Source organism: Phycodurus eques, chromosome 9, assembly GCF_024500275.1.
Source record: "Phycodurus eques isolate BA_2022a chromosome 9, UOR_Pequ_1.1, whole genome shotgun sequence".
In the NCBI taxonomy this organism is placed as follows: Eukaryota; Metazoa; Chordata; class Actinopteri; order Syngnathiformes; family Syngnathidae; genus Phycodurus; species Phycodurus eques.
Genome location: NC_084533.1, coordinates 12487224 through 12508324, shown reverse-complemented (window position 1 = coordinate 12508324; position 21101 = coordinate 12487224). Strand labels below are relative to the sequence as shown.

Below are 21101 nucleotides of genomic sequence, written 5' to 3'. Positions count from 1 at the left end.
GTCTATCTAGCCATCTATTTTCCACACCATTTAACCTCATTCGTAGGTGAGCTGGAGCCTATCCCAGCTGACTTCAGGCACGAGGCGGAGTAAACCCTGGACTGGTCGCCAGCCAATCTCAGAGCACATACACAAACAACCATTCATACTTACATTTCCACCTATGGACAATTTAGACTCTCAAATGAACCTAACATGCATGATTTTGGAATGTGGAAGGAGGCGAGGTGCCCAGAGAAAAAAAAATACAAAATTTGAAAACTAACAAATCTGCTGCTCTTCTTACTGACATCTCAACGTTGAATGAAAGGAGGAGACTTCAGTCTTGCTCCTCTCTCTCATCCACTAACAGCCTCACACATATGCAACAAGAGGGAATAAAAATGCACCTACATTATGCTGCATGCCAATGTAAAGGGAGCTCTTGTATATTTCAATTAGAAAACAGTATTACATTTTGTTATTTATGATTGTATTACTACTTTTGTTCTCTTTTGTATTTTATGTATAGCACTTTGTTACATCTGCGGTTATTGTTGAAATTCTATAGAATTCTATTCGGTGTTGTGCTCTAGCTAACGCCCTGCCTAATATAAAAGTAATGTTTTAGCACCAACTTGGTGCCAAGAAACTATGTTTAAGTGAGGGAAGGCGCTTCTATTAAGACAGACCAAAGTCCTGTTTAATAGAATAGTAGTGCTTTGCTGCCATTTTGTGGAATCTATTGGCAATTTGTATTTGCAGGGGAATACTGTATTTTTTCTCAAGTTGCTGTATCTCCCCTGAAGTCCTCGGACGCCCTGTGGGGGAGCTGTGAATACTAAATGATGAATCCTAAAGTTAAGTGGCAGTTTGTAACAATACAGCCTAGCTAGTTCCACTTTCTTCTTTCAGACTCACCCCCTTATACGTTCCTCTCCAATCCTGTCCAATCTCAATGCTTGACCGACATTGGTCTTCCCTCACAAATCCTCCACCAACGATTTCTCCTCATCCATCCTCATTATCATCTCATTTCCTGACCTCCCTCCACCCTCATCCCTTCCCTCACCAGTTCCACGTGGGTGAGCTGCTGTGCCAGTGTGTAAGGGTCATTGCAGATGGAGAGCATGTCCTTCTGGATGGGTGGGGGCTTGGTCTTGAAGGCCACAAGCTTGTCGGAGATGTGGGAGGCATTGAGAGAGACCTTGACGATGCTCTCCTCCTCCTGACTCATCAAGGCCAGCCTCTGGCTCAGCTTCTGTAGCACCTGGTTTAAGGTTTTCCAGTAGGCCTGCATAGAAGAAGAATGAGATGAGGCATCAGTCAGTAAGTCTTAATGAAGGACTTTGAATATTTTATCAGTAGGTTATAGATCTATACCAGGAAGTATGAGGGACGCACTGGAAGTAAAAGAAAAAACGATTACAATGAAGTCAAAGAGATCGAGGTATTAAGGCAAAGTATTATAAGAATAAAGTCACATTTTGCAAGCAAAAGTCATAATTCTACAAAAACAAAGTTGTAATATTACAAGCATAAATGTCTGCATAACAATGAGGGCTGTTGAGGGTCTTGCCATGTTGCAGTCCGTTTTTTGTCACATCAAGACCATCATCGGTATGATCTGTCTGAAGTGTTATAAACGGTTGTGTCTGTTATATACCGAAATCTCCTTTTGTTGGGTTTCTATCGTCTTCAGATATTTGTGTGGAAATTTTGATATGAAGTTGTTTATATTCTGACTTTATTCTTTCATACCGTATATATTTTGACCTTTTACCTTTTTCTTCTTTTAAATTCAGCATATTTTTCTCTTGGTATGTACAGGTTCAGTTAATTCAAGACTAAATTACCAATAGGTGTCAGTGTGAGTGTGAATGATTGTTTATATACAGCAGGGGTCACCACTCTTTCTGAAACTGAGAGCTACTTCTTGGGTACTGATTCATGCGAAGGGCTACCAAATTTACACACACTTCTAAAGTAAAATGTCCTCAAATTATTTGGGGGTAAATCATCTCATCGTCATAGCTTGTCTCCACGAATGTTATGCTTTGGTTATATGCTACTCTATTGGAGGTATTATATACCTTTGAACTACACTTCAAAAGAAAATGTAAAAATAATTAAAAACATTACACCAATGCAAGTGTGATTGAAATAAATAATTGCAACAAAACAAATACTGGTAAAGGTCACTATTCTTATTATTATTTTTAAGAATAGTAAAACTAGTAAAAAACAAAAAAAACAAACAAAAAAAATGAACAGGCCGGTGAGCTAATGTGATAGTTGGGGGCTACCTGGTGCACCATGTTGGTGAACGCGATCTACAGTGGGTGTGACCAGTGATTGACTGGCGACCAATCCACGGTGTACCCCGATTCGCACCCAAAGTCAGCTGGGACAGACTCTCACCGGTGACCCTAATGAGATGACGAATGGATGGATGAATATTGTTGTAATATTACAAATTTAAAACATGTTTTATTGCAATTTTGCAAATTAATCCTTGTAACTTCACAACCCTTTCTTTGAAATATTACTCTTTTTTTTTTTTTTTTTTCCCACCAGCTATTGTACTGCAAAATGTTTATTATATTGTAGAACAAGTCTAGGCATTTGTAAAGTGGTCTTTTGGAACTATTTCCACAAAAATATTTCAATGCTCTAGCTCACAGATGTTTCAAATATTTTGTGAAAATGTGCTTGATTTGATGTTTTTCCACACTTGCAATTGCAGTGATGCGATGAGTAAGTGTTTGACTTCGCTCCTCCCTTCAAATTCTGGTCACAAAGGCCGTGAGGTCAGTGTGTCTCACAAATGAATGAATCCCCCCCCCCCACACACGGGCCATAAATAGCAGCACATTCATCACTGTCTACTCTTTGCTTCTTTTTGCCCTCAAATCTACTTCCTGCTCTTTTGTCCTTCTTCTCTTCTACCTTTTCCCCTCTGTCATCTGAAGCCCATCCCCCAGTGTTCTGCAGCCATCCATCCATTCTCCCTTGAGGCTGGACATACAACCACTCCTCTTAACATCCTTCTTTCCACTCAGCCCTGCCGTGCAAAGATTGTGTAACACTGTGCTGTGCCTACTCAACCTCACACTGACACTCTGGTAGTGATTTAGCAGAATTTAATGCCCCATCACTGCATTCCTTATTCAAGCTATATAGCATACGTATATACTGTATGTGTTACGTAATGCTGGCCACAACTATAGCAGAGATGCTTCGAACTGTAGCTTCAAAGAATCATTCCCAAACAAAGATGAAATAAATATTATGTGATGACCTCATCGCAGGGAGCTATCCTGTGGATGATGTCTTTAAGGAGTCCAACCATCTTCTCATCCTTAAAGTCAGACGGAAATGTCTCCGTCCACTCTGTGAGCAGCTGCAAGATCTTGGGACCAAACTTGCGCACTTTTGCCTGTTGGTGGATGAAAGCAATCATAAAGATAGTCCTATAGTTACATGATGTCCTCTGAACCCTGTGGATGTAGGAGCGCGGTGTTTTTTTTTTTGTTGCGTTGTACTGACCGTATCAAGTGGGCTCTGGTCCAGCTGTTGTTGCTTGATGCACAGCTCACACACACGGGCCAGTAGCTCCGGAGGAGGGATGAACAGACGGGCGCTCAGCAGGAACGTAAACACATAGGCTTTCTGTCAGAGCACAGAAGGAAACATTATTTCCCATCGTGTCAACAAGACCTGCGCCCAGGCTTTAACATGGCTAAAACATAATTTTACATGACCCTTGGAATGGTGGACACAGTTGCAGCCTCAATTAAAATGCCAGTATATGAGATTTCGACGTTCCATCATGAAAAATGTGTCTATGGATTAATTCCATCCATTTTCGGGCCGCGGGCGTGCTGGAGCCTATCCCAGCTATCTTTGGGCAAGAGGCTGGGTACACCCTGAACCGGTCGCCAGCCAATCGCAACCATTCACACTCATTCACACCTACGGGCAATTTAGAGTCTTCAATCAACCTACAGGTTCAATCAAACCTAGTTTTTGGGATGTGGGAGGAAACCGGAGTACCCGGAGAAAACCCACACATGCACGGGGAGAACATGCAAACTCCACACAGGTGGGGCCGGGATTTGAACCCCGGTCCCCAGAACTGTGAGGCAGATGTGCTAACCAGTCGTCCACCGTGCCGGCTCTATGTATGCAGGTTACCAGTAATTAGATCTCAAACGCCAAAATTAAAACTCACCACTATTTTGCAAACAAACAAATAACATTGCTGATAGATTGAATTGGATAGTTTATGTATGGATCATAGTTGTACTTCTTGTACGTGTGACGACAACAAGAGTGGATTGTGCCGATTGTATTCTAAGGACAAAATGGGGGAAAACGTGTGTTGGTGGTCACAGGTGCTCAGGACAGGAGAGGACGTTCGTTTCAGGCTTGCTTGAGGTATGTTCACGTACTTTTAATACGATACGGCTTGTAAGCAGGCAATAAAAATGTTATGTAGCCTAGCAAGTGAGTGGTAGCAGCAATGGTTATAGGTAAACATGCCCCCGTTCTGTCGAATCATGGTCTAAAGTTTTGGTGTGGGTGAAGTCATTTACATAAAAATAATTTACTTGTAGTAAGTTAGGACCAATTATTTCTGTCATGTAATGTTGATTTGACCTGAATGATTAGAATACACGATCTGACGAGAAAAGTGATTTCCAGCCTTTATGGAGTCAAGGAACATATTTTACAATTGAAAAATCTCACAGCACACCAACAAACAAAAATGTCACAAAAAGTGGATACATTAATTACTGTATTTACTTCCTGCCATCTAATAGAAGAGCATTCATTTGTTCTGTCTGTCACTATGCCTCACTGGCATAAATAGAGAAACAAAGATACATTATTTATTGTAATTATAATTTTTTGATTAATTAAGTACACAAGTATATACAGTAAATGAACAGGTCATTTAAATAGACACGTTCCTCCATCTTGTGATCGGATCGGTGATCGTTTTTTTAAACTCGATGATCGGCCCCAAAAATCCTGATCGTGTAAAGCCTAATATATTTATATTTCCTACATACACAATTGCGTATGAAATTATGCAAATTTCTCCATTGTGGGACTAATAAAGGTTATCTTACAAATATTTATTAAGAATAATAATATACTTTTAACCTGCCCACATTCTTAAGTGACGTGAGCAGTGACGTACTAATTCATTTCTAACAATAGCTTAGAAATTAGGACGTCTTCACCCATCCTCTCCTCGTCCTCCCTTTCTAACACTTTTGTAAGAAGCATTGAAAGAAGTGTAGCTTATTCACTACCCTGGAGGCAATGATCAGTGACTTACAATGTGGTGACACTGGAGATAAAGAGAACTTTTGCGTCCGCAGATTGGCAGCCGGGCAGCGTAATAAAATAGCATGCACCAAGCAGCTGTTCAATGTGGACACGTTCCCCAATACCCGGAACAATCAGTATTACGGCTGTAAGGAGGAAACGTTCAGTGATTTCCGTAACCAAATACGGAAGTTCTGTAAACATTTGGCAGCTCTGGTTTTATGAGATATTCCAATATCCAGGTAAGTCAGAATTTAGTGTTGCACACCTTCAGTGTAGTAGCACATCATGCCAAGCAACACTGAGGTCTACTGGAAGAGATGCAGCATAATTAACAGCAAGAAGAGGAGGACACCCCTTCAGTGAAACACAGTACCACATTTTGCCCTTTTAATTAATTGTGTTGTTTCATTAGGTAGCGGACTTTCATTAAGACAAGTACATGGTTTGGTTGAACATTTTTGTGTTTCAATATACGTTTGTTTGTTTTTTGCTGTGTGTCAGTTTTATAGTAAACCTCAACTTGGAGTGAACATCAGCTTGAATCAAACACGCTTCGCCTCTTATTTGGAGAACAATACAAACTTTTCGTCAATTAAACCACAACGAAACTGAGATAATTGTTTTTGGCAATAAAGAAAAGAGGATTGCTGTTAGTAACTGTCTTTAAAAACCAAAGACCCAAGTCCGAAAACTTGGTGTACTGATAGATTCCGACCTGACTTTCAACTGTCATATCAAGTCAATTACTGAACTACTAAACAATTACTAAACCTTCTACCATCTGAAGAACATATCCAGAGTGAAGGCTTGCATGTGCCAAGGAGAGCAGGCGAAGCTCATCCATGCTTTTATCTCAAGTAGACTTGACTACTGTAATGGTCTTCTAACTGGACTCCCCCAAAAGAGCATTAAACAACTGCAGCTCATTCAGAATGCTGCAGCTCAGATTCTGACCAGAACAAAGAGGTCAGAGAATATTACTCCAATTCTAAAGTCTTTACACTGGCTTCCAGTCAGCTTTAGAATAGATTTTAAAGTTCTGCTACTGGTCTATAAATCACTAAATGTTTTAGGTCCTGAATACATGAAAGAAATGCTAATGGAATATAAATCAAGTAGGGCTCTGAAATCTATAGACTCAGGTCAGATAGTGGAGCGTAGAGTCGAAAGCAAACACGGTGAAGCCGCATTTAGTGATTATGCTGCACACAAATGGAATAAGTTGCCAACAGAAGTGAGATCAGCCCCAAGTGTGAATGTTTTTAAGTCCAGGTTAAAAACTCTTCTTTTTTCTCATGCTTCTTAGAGCATTTACACTTTTAAATGGTGTTTCTGGCACTGTACGCTGTTGTAATTGTACTTTAATTTTTCTCTTCCTTCTCTTCTTTTTTTCTCTTTTTTTCTTTGTTTTTAAATAGTTCTAATCATATAAAACACATTGAGTTACCTTTTGTATGAAATGCACTATATAAATACATTTGTTTTGCTTTGCTTTGTTTTAGTTCAATTTTTTTGCCAAATGAAATATGACAGATTTCTTTGCAGGCATGGAATATTTTGTTCAAGCTGGATACAAATTCTGAGAGAGCCGGTATGGTAGATGAGTGGTTGTCATTTCCACCTCACAGTTCTGGGGTTCACATCTCCGCTCTAGCCTTCTTGTGTGACGTTAGCATGTTGTAGATGTTTACGTGGGTTTTCTCCAGGTAATCCGGCTTCCTTCCACGTCCCAAATACATGGACTCAAAATTGTCCATAGGTGTGATTGCAATTATTACCTTCTTGTCGTATCTTTTTGTGTTTGTTTTGCAGAAAAATTTTAAATTCTTGGAAGAATCCCAATTTATCATAAAATAAATTCCACCTTTTTGCCGCACTTTCTTTCAACAGATCCACAAAGCTGATCATCACAGTGGCACTGCCAGCATCTCTATTATAAACTAAATGACAGTTACGTCACAAGGTGAAGAGACTTTTTTATTTATTTATTTATTTATTTTAAATAAGGCTCACTATCACATTTTGTTTAGGTTCTTGGCGGCACGGCGACCGACTGGTTAGCACATCCGCCTCACAGTTCTGAGGACCGGGGATGAAATCCCGGCTCCACCTGTGTGGAGTTTGCATGTTCTCCCCCTGCCTGTGTGGGTTTTCTCCGGGTACACCAGGTTTCCTCCCACGTCCCAAAAGCATACATGGTAGGTTTGATTGAAGATTCTAAATTGCCCTTAGGTGTGAATTTGCGCGTGAATGGTTGTTTGTTTATATGTGCCCTGCAATTGGCTGGCGTCCAGTTCGGGTGTACCCCGCCTCTCGCCCGAAGATTGCTGGGATAGGCTCCAGCACGCCCGCAATCCTAGTGAGGATAAGCGGAACGGAAGATGAATGAATGAATGCTTAGGTTCTTAAAAAGCATGAATCCTAATACATCATGAATTAATGCAAAAGCAGGAGGTGCACAATTTGGTGATGATCCCAGGGTAAGTTTATTCTGCTTGGTGTTAGAGCTCAGTGCTCTACAAAGTGTAATTCTAGTGCCATTTACCTCAGGATAGTAGTCAGCAGTAGGCACGAGATTCTGGATGAGCGTTTCCAGTGAGGCAGAGCTGATGGGGGGCCCATCAGCCAAGCAAGCCGCCGGGCCCTGGCCCTCCTGTGCAGCCTCCTCCTCCTCCTCAGGCTCAGTGCAGGCCAGATGGGGGCTGAAGCCACTAGGAGTGGTGAACATGGTGCCTGAGCACACAGTCTGGGGCATTCCTGGCTGCAATAGAAAGAAATGCACATGAAACTATATTGTTATTGTTATAGGTTAGGGGCGAAAAAAGGACAGAATGAGGAATGCATGTTAACTATAAAAATAAAAGAAAAAATAATACATTAGTAGACTTTACACCAATTTTATCGGGCTGATCGGTATCGGCCGATATTTAGCGTTTTATGCTGATCGGCTTTAAATAGAGGACCAAAGATACATTATTTAATGCAAATATCATTTTTTGAGCAATTAAGTACACAAGTATATACAGTGAATGAACAGGTCATTTAAATAGACACATTCCTCCATCTTGTGATTGGATCAGTGATCGTTATCGTTTTTTTTTAACTCGCTGATCGGTAATCGGACCCAAAAATCCTGATCGTGTAAAGCCGATACATTAGTTTGTCAAGAGGAGCAGTACTGTATACTGTATGATGCACTGTTTTCTGACCTCTAGTCATCCAACCAGGGCATCATTCACTATTCTTGTCATTGGGGGACATAGGAACCCCCGCCCTAACAGCTGTGCTGTCTCCCACATGACAGAAGATCCAATGAAAATATGGGTCACTCAGTCACCAAGGAAACCGGCTGTAAAATGAGTTGCGTGGCCTCCATTTCCAGTATGTCTTTCGCTGTACAAAAGCATTGGGGTTACACGCTTTAAAAATTCAACATGTTGCTTCCTTCACTGGGCTGACACTGCATCTGAGCACTTAGTGAACTTTTGTGTAAACTGAGAGCTGTGCACAGATACAGCACAAATATATAGTCTAAGGTTCCTCTTGGTAAAACTGACAGAAGAAAAAAACAAGCTGACAGAGCGATCTTGAGCAACATGTCAGACGTTATTAAGATGTTGACAATGCCTATTCTTCCTCCTGTCTGTTAGCCAGAGGGCAGGGCACTCAAACTACATTGTCTTCCAAATTATAAAGAAAATACAGTTTTTATTCATTGTTTTAATAGTCAATGTAATTTATAATGAATGACTATTTTTGCTCATTACATTACCTTTTACAATAATGGGTATTTTATTCATCATTAGGGGTCAAAGACCCCTAATGATGACGACAAACAATGGACTTCGTTTTCCCTTGCCTGGACGCGGATCACCGGAGCCCCCCACTGGAGCCAGGCCTGGTGGTGGGGCTCGAAGGCGAGCGCCTGGTGGCTGGGCCTGCACCCATGGGGCCCACCCGGGAACAGCCCGAAAGGGTAACGTGGGTCCCCCATCCCATGGGCTCACCACCTGTGGGAAGGGCCATATGGGTCGGGTGCAGTGTGAGCTGGGCGGTGGCCGAAGGCGGGGACCTTGGCGATCCGATCCCCGGCTACAGAAGCTGGCTCTAGGGACGTGGAATGTCACCTCTCTGGCAGGGAAGGAGCCCGAGCTGGTGTGTGAGGTCGAGAAGTTCTGACTAGATATAGTCGGACTCGCCTCCACACACAGCTTGGGCTCTGGTACCAGTCCTCTCGAGAGGGGTTGGATTCTCTTCCACTCTGGAGTTGCCCACGGTGAGAGGCGCCGAGCAGGTGTGGGTATACTTATTGCCCCCCGGCTCGGCGCCTGTACGTTGGGGTTCACCCCGGTGGACGAGAGGGTAGCCTCCCTCCGCCTTCGGGTGGGGGGACGGGTCCTGACTGTTGTTTGTGCCTATGCACCAAACAGCAGTTCAGAGTACCTACCCTTTTTGGAGTCCTTGGAGGGGGTGCTGGAGAGCGCTCTCGCTGGGGACTCCATTGTTCTGTTGGGGGACTTCAATGCTCACGTGGGCAATGACAGTGAGACCTGGAAGGGCGTGATTGGGAGGAACGGCCCCCCCGATCAGAACCCGAGCGGTGTTCTGTTATTGGACTTCTGTGCTCATCACGGATTGTCCATAACGAACACCATGTTCAAGCATAAGGGTGTCCGCATGTGCACTTGGCACCAGGACACCCTAGGTTGCAGTTCGATGATCGACTTTGTGGTTGTGTCATCGGACGTGCGGCCGCATGTGTTCGGGTGAAGAGAGGGGCGGAGCTGTCAACTGATCACCACCTGGTGGTGAGTTGGCTCCGATGGTGGGGGAAGATACCGGTCCGACGTGGCAGGCCCAAACGTATTGTGAGGGTCTGCTGGGAACGTCTGGCAGAATCCCCTGTCAGAAGGAGTCTGTTATTGGACTTCTGTGTTATGAACAGAATCGGCGACAAACAGAATTTCTCGGCGCAGCCAAGGTGTCGAGGGGGTCCGGTTTGGTGGCCTCAGTATTGCATCTCTGCTTTTTGCTTGGCTTCATCAAGCTGTGCGAACTGCTCCTCCTCTCACTGGAGCAGTTCGCAGCAGAGTGTGAAGCGGCTGGGATGAGAATCAGCACCTCCAAATCTGAGACCATGGTCCTCAGTCGGAAAAGGGTGGCATGCCCTCTCCAGGTCGGGGATGAGATCCTGCCCCAAGTGGAGGAGTTCAAGTATCTTGGGGTCTTGTTCACGAGTGAGGGAAGAATGGAACGGGAGATTGACAGGCGGATCGGTGCAGCGTCTGCAGTGATGCGGACTTTGTATCGGTCCGTTGTGGTAAAGAAGGAGCTAAGCCGAAAGGCGAAGCTCTCAATTGACCGGTCGATCTTCGTTCCTACCCTCACCTATGGTCATGAGCTGTGGGTCGTGACCGAAAGAACAAGATCCCGGATACAAGCGTTCATCGAAGGGATTGTTTATGTGACTTGGCAGGTGCAGCTGTTTTGGTGAGCAACTAGGTTCAGCTGACCAGTTAATAGTTTAAAGCTTGTGTGAACGGGTGTGTAAGGTGATCGTCTCGCAACCTGAGGGATGTGGGTTCGATCCTGTATTCTTGAGAACTACTCAACCCCAAAGCCCAGTATCGCTATTCATTGTGTGGCTGGGAAAATGAGGTGACAGTTTAAAAGCACTTTGAGGACCTTGAAGGGTGGAAAGCGCTATACACTTGTACACCCGTATACCATCTTGGAAATTACAGGTTGATACTGCACATGAAACACTGTTACAAACAAATAAACTCAAGCAAATGATGATACTGATCAACTAGACACACTCTTGTTCCTGGAAGAAACTTGAGAACGGCATCGTTTCATCGACAAGTGACCTTCAGGTTTGCCCCCCTGCTGTCAGTCACCGCAATAGAGCAGGGTCCCGGGTGCCTGGGGTGAAAGGCCAAGCACTCGCTGGCGTGCAGAAGTGCATGTCTCGAGTTTCCGGTGAGAATGGCTCCCATTTCTCTTTGTTCTCCCCCCGTCCTTTTCTCCGACACAGGATCACTGCTTCATGCATGTGTACACACCTCGACCCAAACACTCACAGACAGGCAAACAAAAGGCTAAGGGGGATGGGTGGTCTTACTGGCTTTCTGAAACCTGCAACTTTGTCTCTTGTATGCTGTTATTTTCAAAAAGTAACATCTTCCTGCCCATAGATTCTAGAAATCACCGCACTTTTGCATAGACAGAAGGGTTCCTTCTTTAGGTTAATAAACTTACCTGGGATCAGCATCAAATTGTGCACCTCCTGCCTTTGCATTAATTCATGATGTATTAGGATTCATGCTTATTAAGAACCTAAGCATTCATTCATTCATCTTCCGTTACGCTTATCCTCACTAGGGTTGCGGGCGTGCTGGAGCCTATCCCGCCCCCCCCAAAAAAACATTTATACACTTGATACACTGGAGTTTGCATGTTCTCCCCGTGCCTGCGTGGGTTTTCTCCAGGCACTCCGGTTTCCTCCCACATCCCAAAAACATGCATGGTAGGTTGATTGGAAACTCTGAATTGCCCTTAAGTGTGAATGTGTGCACGAATGGTTGTTTGTTTATATGTGCCCTGGGATTGGCTGGCGACCAGTTCAGGTGTACCCCGCCTCTCACCCGAAGATAGGCGGGATAGGCTCCAGCACACCCGCGACCCTTGTGAGGATAAAGCGGTACAGAAAATGGATATTTTATAACTGTCTGGAATTGGATGATGATGCATTTGTTTATTTTGTGGCGGTAGTCTTGCAGTTTAAAATAAATCAAACTAGGTCCTTATCTCATGTTTCCTTCTCAAAATGTGATGTGTCACTATCTAAATTAGTTTCAGAAGTTGGTGGTGCCCTTGCAGTAACCTCCATTGGATTGCATTACCGCAGAGACGTGGCCTGATAAATGAGAAAAAAAATGAAAACTGGAAGGAACTTGACTGTCTTATAGGTGAAGCCTAAGAGTTGAAAGTGTTTTTGTAATATCCAAAATCTATAAATCATTCCACGGACGCAAACGCTCCCTGACACAATTCATCTTGCACTTATTCTACATGCTACTGTCAAAGACTTCCTGTATCATTTGAGATAATCTTCAGTTTACTACAACCGCCCCACCTCCTCAACGGCAGCTGTCTACGTGTGATTCACCATTGGGTCACAGCCATCCTGCAGCTACTACAGTATCTCAAAGTCTCTGTCGAGGAGCCCCTCTGCACGTGAAAACCAGTCATCAATGTCTGCACGTGAATGACACATCAGGTCACTCAGTAAATTTGCATGCAAACAATAGAAATAAATCGACTGAACCCAAACATTTAAAAAAAACTGCAAGTGGCGACCACATTCAAACACTCTGCAGCGACCTCTACCATGTCGTAAATGCAGAGAGGCTGAAGTATGTCAGTAACCGCATCGATTTGTGCATGTAAACAGTCACTGACACGTGACAATGAGAGCAGCTTTTAGGGTATAGGAAATCGGACCACGACCAGAGCTAAAATCCCGAAGTCTGATCCAGGCATAAGAGCGAAACTACCCTTACACATTGAGTCAGATACTTGGGTAACAAAAGGAATCATTTGTCAGTAAAATTTAGGTTATGTTTGAAAAACACATTTACATGAACCAGTCCTTCCCCCGCTACACTGCGGTTCATCATTTACGCGCCCGCTATATCACAGATTTTAAAGCGATTGGTTTTGTTTTGCTTTTTTTACAGAATATTGGCAAATCCGAATTTAAAGTTGCCTGCCTACAGTGTAGTACCTTGTTGTGCCGCATCATGCCGGGCAGCACTGAGGTCTACTGGAAGAGACGCATCGTAATTACTGAAGAAGAAGATGCAGAGAAGGTCCCCAACTAAGCTCCAGTAAAAATCACTTTTCTGACAGAGCAGAGAGAATATATGCCCATGATTATTGTTGCATGCTCTGTTTGTATGGGTTGATGCTCTGTGTGTGTTAAAGTAGTAGTTCTTTGAAGGTTTACAATCACCCTAACATCTATGCTAATTTCCGTTCAGACGGTTCACCAGCACCATTAAGCTAGCTGACTTTTGTTAGAGGAAATTATATGATTTGGTTAAATAGTAGGGTGTTTAATTGTCTTTTGTCTTATTTGTCAGTTTTACAGTAAACTCCAAATGTTATTAACAACTTATTAGCTTGAAGTAAGCACACTTTGCATCTTATTTGGAGAAGTGTGCATGCAAGAGCGCAAGAACCAGTGCGAAAGAATACTTTTAAAAAATGTTTTGTAATACATTTAAGTGTGCTTTAATGAGATTAAATGTATTTAAAGAGTGTGGGAGGGGTAAAGCTATTAAAAATGTTTAAGAACAGGTGAGTGTGGAACGCGCCATTGGCCAACCACAGCAGCCCTGCACTGTCTAGACTGAGAGTGTCATTGTTCAAACCCCTTACGCCACGGATGTGCGCGTGCACCTGTCATCTGAGCTTCACTCGGACGGTTATCGTGATCATCACTTGCTTTGTTCGATTGCGATCAACACAATGGCACTGTCTGCAGACAGTCATTCTTTATCAGCACCCCTGACTGTCTAGTCGTGTGCATGCATGCGTGTGTGTGTGTGTGTGTGTGTGTGTGTGTGTGTGTGTGTGTAGTTGTGAGCGGGTAAAGCAGAGGTGTGTCCTCGCAGTGTTCATGAAACAATGGCCTTAAACCTGAAGCCATCAGACAGCTTGACAACATAGTTTCTCTTCTTTCGTTTCCGAGTCATCTGTGAAAACCTGTTTCACTGCATATAACTAGCATGACACACACATACCTGTGTGTGTGTGTGCATGTGTGCGTGTAAGGAGTAACTCGGTTTAAAGCAGTAGACACAAGAGGCTTAGTCAGTCCAAATCGAATCACAATCTGACCTTTGTCATTACAGCGTCAAAGGACAAAGGTGAGGCTCGAATGGTGTAGATGGAGAACAGTGGCATCTTTGTTACCATCCATCATCACTGAGGTCATCTTTTAGTGAAAATATTGAAGGCTACATATAAGCTTTATCTACAACTGGGAATTTTGGATATCTGGGAAAGAAGAATTGTAAGGTCATTACATTAATAATCACAGAGGAATCCTGTCAAAGTGTTTTGCCCACCTCAACCACAGTAGTCTCACAAAAAATAGTATCTAATTTACGAAAAACAACACATTCCATAAACATTGCAGACATTTTTACATCAGCTACTATTATACTGTCCATGCGTATTTTTATATTACAGATGCGTATAACAATGGATGAATTGATGAACTGAACGGATGGTTAAGTTTAGCCTCACTGTCCCTATTTCGACCTACAGCCTTGCACCACTTGGACGCCCCTCCATTCATTGCCCAGTCAACATTCTGCTTCCCTATTGGGATGCTTTTGTACTCCAAAGTGTGAAAACTGAATGGTGGTGTACAAGTGCAGAGCTAAACAACGTATAATGCACCCATATGTTCACCCGGCTCACCATTGTGGCCCATGGTGTGTCTGTTTGAGGAGGAGCGAAACCCACAAACAAATGTGTTCATTGTGCCTTGAAGAAAAAAATAAACTTGCACCCACACAGCAGCCCAACATAGGATTGAGTTACCGCAGAGGCATTTCAGCCCCAACCCCCACCCATTTCCCCCCCAGGCTATGGTATGGCACATGTTGGGGAATCACACTTATCAGGGACACCCTCCCCGACTCCCTTTCTTGTCACGAATGTGACTCCACACAGGTTGTCGCGCGGCACCTGTTCCGCACCCACAGACTCTATCCATCCAACTCCAAAGACCACTGACAATTCTGATCCACACCCCACAAGCCATCATCCTCATTCTTGAGCGAGTTTGGACACAGTTGTGTGCATGCATATCTGGGTGGGTCATGTGTATGGGCTTGTATAAAGGAGCTGAAAGAGTTGGGAGTACAAATTTGTCACACCTTCACTGTAAGTGCAACCATCTGCGCTACTATTCAGCAATAGAGGAGGAGGGTGATACATCTTTCAGAGGCTATGCAAAGGCAAGCTGCGAGGATTGAAGGGTACCACATGACGACCGACTAAAACTTTTTCTTCAATGTGTAAGTTTCACTCACAGAGGACAATGTTGTCAAGACGATCCCCATTCATTAAAAACGAATAAAAACACTTTAATATATACTACTGCCGTGCCAGTAGTTGGCAATGGCTCTAAAGAAACACTGAATGAAAACGCGATACAAAACATCGAGTCAAGACATGGTGGAGTCAATGTTATGGCGTAGGCATCATGTATCCAATTCAATCCAAATGTATTTCTAGAGCATATTTAAAGACAACAGGGCTGACCAAAGTGTTGTACAAATCATTTATAGCACATGGGATGCAGAGTGGATATTTGAAGTCGACACACCCCTTTTCAAATGCCAGGTTTTTGTGATATAAGAAATTTTCCACTATTAATGTCACTTACGACATTTAAAACTCAATTGAACAGAAAAAAAATATATTTTAAAGAGGGGAAGGTAAACATAAGCAACTGTGATAATGTGGTTGCACAAGTGTGCACACCCTCTTATGAGTGGGTACGTGGCAATGTTCAGAATGAATCAATCGCATTAAAACTCATGTTAATTGGGAGTCAGCACACACCTGCCACCTTTTTTAAGTGCCTCTGAATAACCTTAAATATGTTCTAGTAGGATTTTCCAGGCATTTTTTAAATCACACTTTACAGCTCAACCCATAGTCTGCAGAGAGCTTCCACGGCAATCAGAGGGATGTCATTGTTTCAAGCTTTTTGGTCATAATTCCAAAAGGTACTGTATATTTGGCACAAACGCAACGCTGCTCATCACCAAAAGACCTCCACACCTCCAGTGAAGCATGATTGTGGCAGCATCTTGCTTTGGGGCTGTTTTTCCGATTTTCAGCTCGAACTGGGGCCTTAGTTAAGGTGGAGGGGATTATGTACAGCTCCAAATAGCAGTCAGTGTGAGCAGAAAACCTTCAGGATTCTGCTAGAAAGCAAAAAATTTATGGAAAGCCTACTGGAAGAGCTGAACTTTATTTAGGGTTAATCAGAAGCATTTTAAAATGGTGGCAGCTGGGTGGTTTAACACGGGTTTGAATGTGACTGGTCAATTCTGATCACAGTCACATCTTGTAAGAGGGGGTGGACACTTGTGCAACAATATTATCTTGGTTATTAATTTTTACCCCCCAAAAAAAAATGTTTCTTCGCAATTGTGTTGTGCAGGTTGTAGGTCACAATCATGGTGGACAGATTTCAAAATGTTTGCATATTTAGGCACCATAGCGCAATTGCCATATAAACAAATGGGCAAAACAACACAGCATTCAGTTGAACTTTTTTTTTACCATAATAAAACGTCACTTATATTGGACTGAAGGCAAAAAAAAGACAAGATGATCAGAAAGCGTATCATTATCGTGAAAGATTACACTTGCATTTCTTTTCTCCTTTTTGATGGGCTGTATAATGAGACTCAATTAAATGAGGGTATCTGACCATGCATGAATCTTATTTACACATAATTGGCGCTGAGATGAGGCGGACTCTTAACGGCGATAACGCTGATCTGCGAGTGTCATGAATCTGCCATTCACAATGGGGATACACATCTTTGAAAGGGAATCACGTATACTTCCAAATATTTCAATCTACAACCATCCCTGAAATCGGCATGAGGCAATTTTCTCTCTAAATATCAATATTTATTCCCACTTAAGGGCTAGAGAACAGAAGAATCAGGGAATGAAAAGACAAGTGGCGCAGAGGCTGAAACAAACTATACTACATGTGTAATACCTCAAAGGGCTCATCTTAATGAGCCAATCCAAACACAGCAAACCTGCGCAATACGCTGCCAAAACGCTAACAGATGCAAATCTAAAAATCAGATGTCTACAAGAGTCATCACGGCTGCCTCCTCTCGTGCAGATGTGCTATCTATCTGCTCATTATGACTAGCGTGGGCAGATGCCGTGCACTGTATTACTTTTGATGTATGATGTCAATGCGCCAAAATTAGTGCTGGGGGAATACGCAATCTGGTCTGATTGTAATTCTTGATTCATATTCTCTAATCCTATTAGAGAAAGCACATTTCATTAGTTGGCTCAACTGAAGAAATTCTTTACCTTGTTTTTCCAATGTAGCGAAACCAAAATCATGTATCTATTTACACTGTATACTGATTGCATCATTGATCTTTGGTTATCATGGTATAGATAGGATTTACTACACAACAATGCCTAAAGAGAGAACACAAGATTACGAAAATAAATTACACCTCTCAAAACTCATTGATGACAGGTAACGAACGTGTAACTAGTGGTCTGAGCAGTCATAACATGAATGTGATATATGTATACAACTAAAATGATATGGAAATTGTGCTGAACCTGTGTGTGATGTGAAAAGATGCTTAGATAAGGGAGATAACAGAAGAGTCCGAGTAGGATGCAATCATATTCCGTTCCTTTTTCATCCCAGCCAATCCATGTGTGTCAATGGGCATGTGGTGGCAAGCAAGGGTCGCTCCTACTGTGAATGTGTGAAGCGTTTCCATGGAGTCAGGGCTCCTGTTGGGATGTAATTAGATGCTTGTTGAATTCCCCACTGAGGCTTCCCGATTTCGCTCCTTGTTCTCTGTCAAAATTCCTTCTTGTCCCTCCTGTAGCCATGCAAATCAGTCTTTTGACAGAGTGACTCTCCTCATCAAGTTCACCAGTAAGAGGACATCATGGAAGACTTTGTCAGGTGCACCATCAAAAAAAAATATATGTTCTCCTTCATAATCCATGAATCCATTTTCTAAGCCACTTAACCAGTTCAGGGCCACAGCATGATACATGTCAGAACCACTACACGACAAACTCCGACCCCCCCCCCCCCCCCCCCCCCCAACCCACAGCCTTATTTAATCTGACTCGTCTCCAACAACTGTCAAACTGAAGTGTTTCCCCATTGAGCAGGAACACTCGGAAGATGTTTTGACGATGAGATGAAAATGCACACTGGGCATTTTTGGTTTTACTTTGCACCATATATATATATTATTCCTTTCCGTATTATGCAATTTCCCCGCATGAGACCTCCTGAAAAGATTTCAGTTCCTGTCTGACATAAAGTATATGGACTGGAAGTATTGCAACACTTGACCATTCCATCTACAGTAAGTGAAAATGGAAGAAAAATAAGGAGTCAGTCATTCATTTGGCTTTGTCAATACATCCAAAAGAACCTTTGTGAAGTCAGAGAGAGGGCCCGGCTCAAAAGCTCCAGAATAGTTCATCTCAAGGGTATGTCATGGGGGTCTTCAACACCACCAACGCATACCCTCATGGACCTTGCCGCGGTAATATCATCCGAGAACTGTTCGCAAAAAGTATGGAAGTAGGGATGGATGCACATCCATCCCTCCATTTTCTTTTGTGCGGGCGGCTGTGGCTCAGTCAGTAGAGCAGGTCGTCCAGTGACCGAAGAGTCGCCAGTTCGAATCCTGGCTCAGACTGTCTGTATGTCGAAGCGTCCTTGGGCACGACGCTGGACCCTAATTTGGGAGCGCCTTGCACGGCAGCAGCCGCCCATTCGTGCAAGAATGTGTGTGTGAATGGATGAATGAGAGGCTTTGTAAAGCGCTTTGGACACTGTGATGGTGTAGATGAAGCACGATATAAGTGCACTCCGTTTACCATTCACCATGTTCTGCTTGACCTCATTAGGGACGCAGAGGAACCAAAACCTATCCCAGCTGACTTTGGGCGAGAGGTGGGGAACACCCTGGACGAGTCGCCAGTCAGTCACAGCATAACCGAATAATGAATTGATTAAGAGGACTACCAAGATCCTTCGGGGTTGTATCAATCCCCTGTTAGGTTGTTTCTATATTGCTGTTTTGATTGCTCTGCCTCAATACCGTGCTGGAATTATCTCATGTCTGTGGAATAGACGATTGGAATTCCTGCATTGAGCCACACTCACACAAACACGCACAAGCCTCCCCCCTCATACCTTGTGCACCACAATAAACCTTGTGGCTGCAATAAAGCTGTCAATGCAAGCGGACGACTGCGTCTCCCTGCCCCAGACAGCGAAACAGACCCTGCCCTCTTCTTACATAAACACTGAGAGACCTCCTGCTCTGCGAACCTGCCTCATACTCTAATTAACAGCAGCACACCTGGTCTTCTTTGCGAACCTAAGTCAAGTCGGAGGGAACACGTATTGCAGGTAACGCCTATGCCAGTACCTGCACACTCGTCGTGACTCATGCACACTCGAGCATCTCAGGAAACAAGACAATCAAATGAAATGCTTGAAATTGAGACTTAGGCCATCATTAGACAAGTTAAGGATAATATCAGGAATTGAAAAAAAACACATCCATATCGACAGACAATTTAGAACCGTTGTAGAAAATGGATGCATGGATTGAAAAAACACCAGAATATTTGGAGGCCCCTTCCCCTTACACAACTCTATATTTTTCTGATGCATCCGAGGGGTGTGCATTAGAGGCTGACACGGAAGTGGATGTTGACGCCCGCTCCCTCCCACTCCCACAGAGGTTGATCCCACTCCCAACCAATCCCGCATGTAAAAAAAAAAAACAAAAAAAAGAAAAATATCCCACCAAATCCCGCTCACTCCCACTCCCACGGGGATTGAGCCCAATCCCGAGTGAGCAATGTTTCGCACAATTCTAAGGTGAAATGTTCAAATATCGATTTGATTAAAGTTGAAATAAAATTGAACTGCATCATGTTTTCCGCTGCCGTTCATTCCCGGTGACTTTGTTATCACAATTCCCGCTCCCGATGACTTTTCACTTCCACTCTTGCTCAAGCACGTGATTGATAGTAAAGTTCACTCCCGCGGGACCCGGTGGAATTCCCCAAAAAGGTCAGCCTCCGAGTGTGCATTTCCATCACTGAGGTTGAAGGATGGACATTGAACTACTTTTTTCCGATCAGCTGATCGGGGTTGTCGCCAACCCTTTTTGCGCCACGGACCGGTTTCGTGTGCAGCAATGATGATGATTAATCTACAAAACGACTGCACCGACCACCGACATCAAGGGGGTGAAGTGAGATGCTCACGACTGACACATTTCTAAGTACAGGGGCTCCTCTCGTCCAGGGGTCACCAACCTTTTTGAAACAGAGCTACTTCTTGGGTCCTGATGAATGTAAAGGGCTAGCACTTTGATACATACTTCTGAAATTACGAACTGGCTCAAATTACCATTAGTTATGTTTTTAATAATTAATTATATTTATCTGTGTGAAGTCTGATCATGTTAATGATTTCTCACAATCATTATCCACAATTTAAAACGGTAGGAAAAAGATACATACCAACATGCAACACTTAACTCACATAAATATCTGCAGGTGTTTACATTTTTAAGGGATCAATTTGACAATACTGAGCAAATCACAACATCCCATCACTGGTGAGCTGTTTTTATAACAGGCCTGCGGGTTACACATGTGGTCCTTGGGGGCGACCTGGTGCCCGCGAGCACTATGTTGGTGAACCCTGCTATAGTCTATCACAAACCTACTCAAAAGCAGTAGTAAAATCATAATTACTGTAAATATTGGCTTAAAAAACACTTCTAGGACATAAATGGCAGAATCAGAATCATCTTAATTTACCAGGTATCCTAGGCTCAAACCCCTGTATCTGTTAAATAATCTGCTACAATTATTTTGAAGCCTTAATGAGTATTGCTTCTCTTTCCCATCACTAA

General features: G+C 43.2%; 1 protein-coding gene across 4 annotated transcripts in view; it reads right to left on the bottom strand.

The window, feature by feature from the left end:
- LOC133407829 (ras-GEF domain-containing family member 1C-like) overlaps positions 1 to 21101 on the bottom strand; it is a 44008-nt gene that overhangs the window by 7410 nt on the left and 15497 nt on the right. For all 4 annotated transcript variants that reach the window (XM_061686097.1, XM_061686096.1, XM_061686099.1 and 1 more), the window contains 4 exons: positions 7868 to 8083; positions 3529 to 3651; positions 3281 to 3418; positions 1052 to 1273 (listed from right to left, as the gene is read on the bottom strand). In XM_061686097.1, the coding sequence (XP_061542081.1) occupies positions 1052 to 1273; positions 3281 to 3418; positions 3529 to 3651; positions 7868 to 8083 (699 nt within the window). The remainder of the gene's footprint in view (positions 1 to 1051; positions 1274 to 3280; positions 3419 to 3528; positions 3652 to 7867; positions 8084 to 21101) is intronic.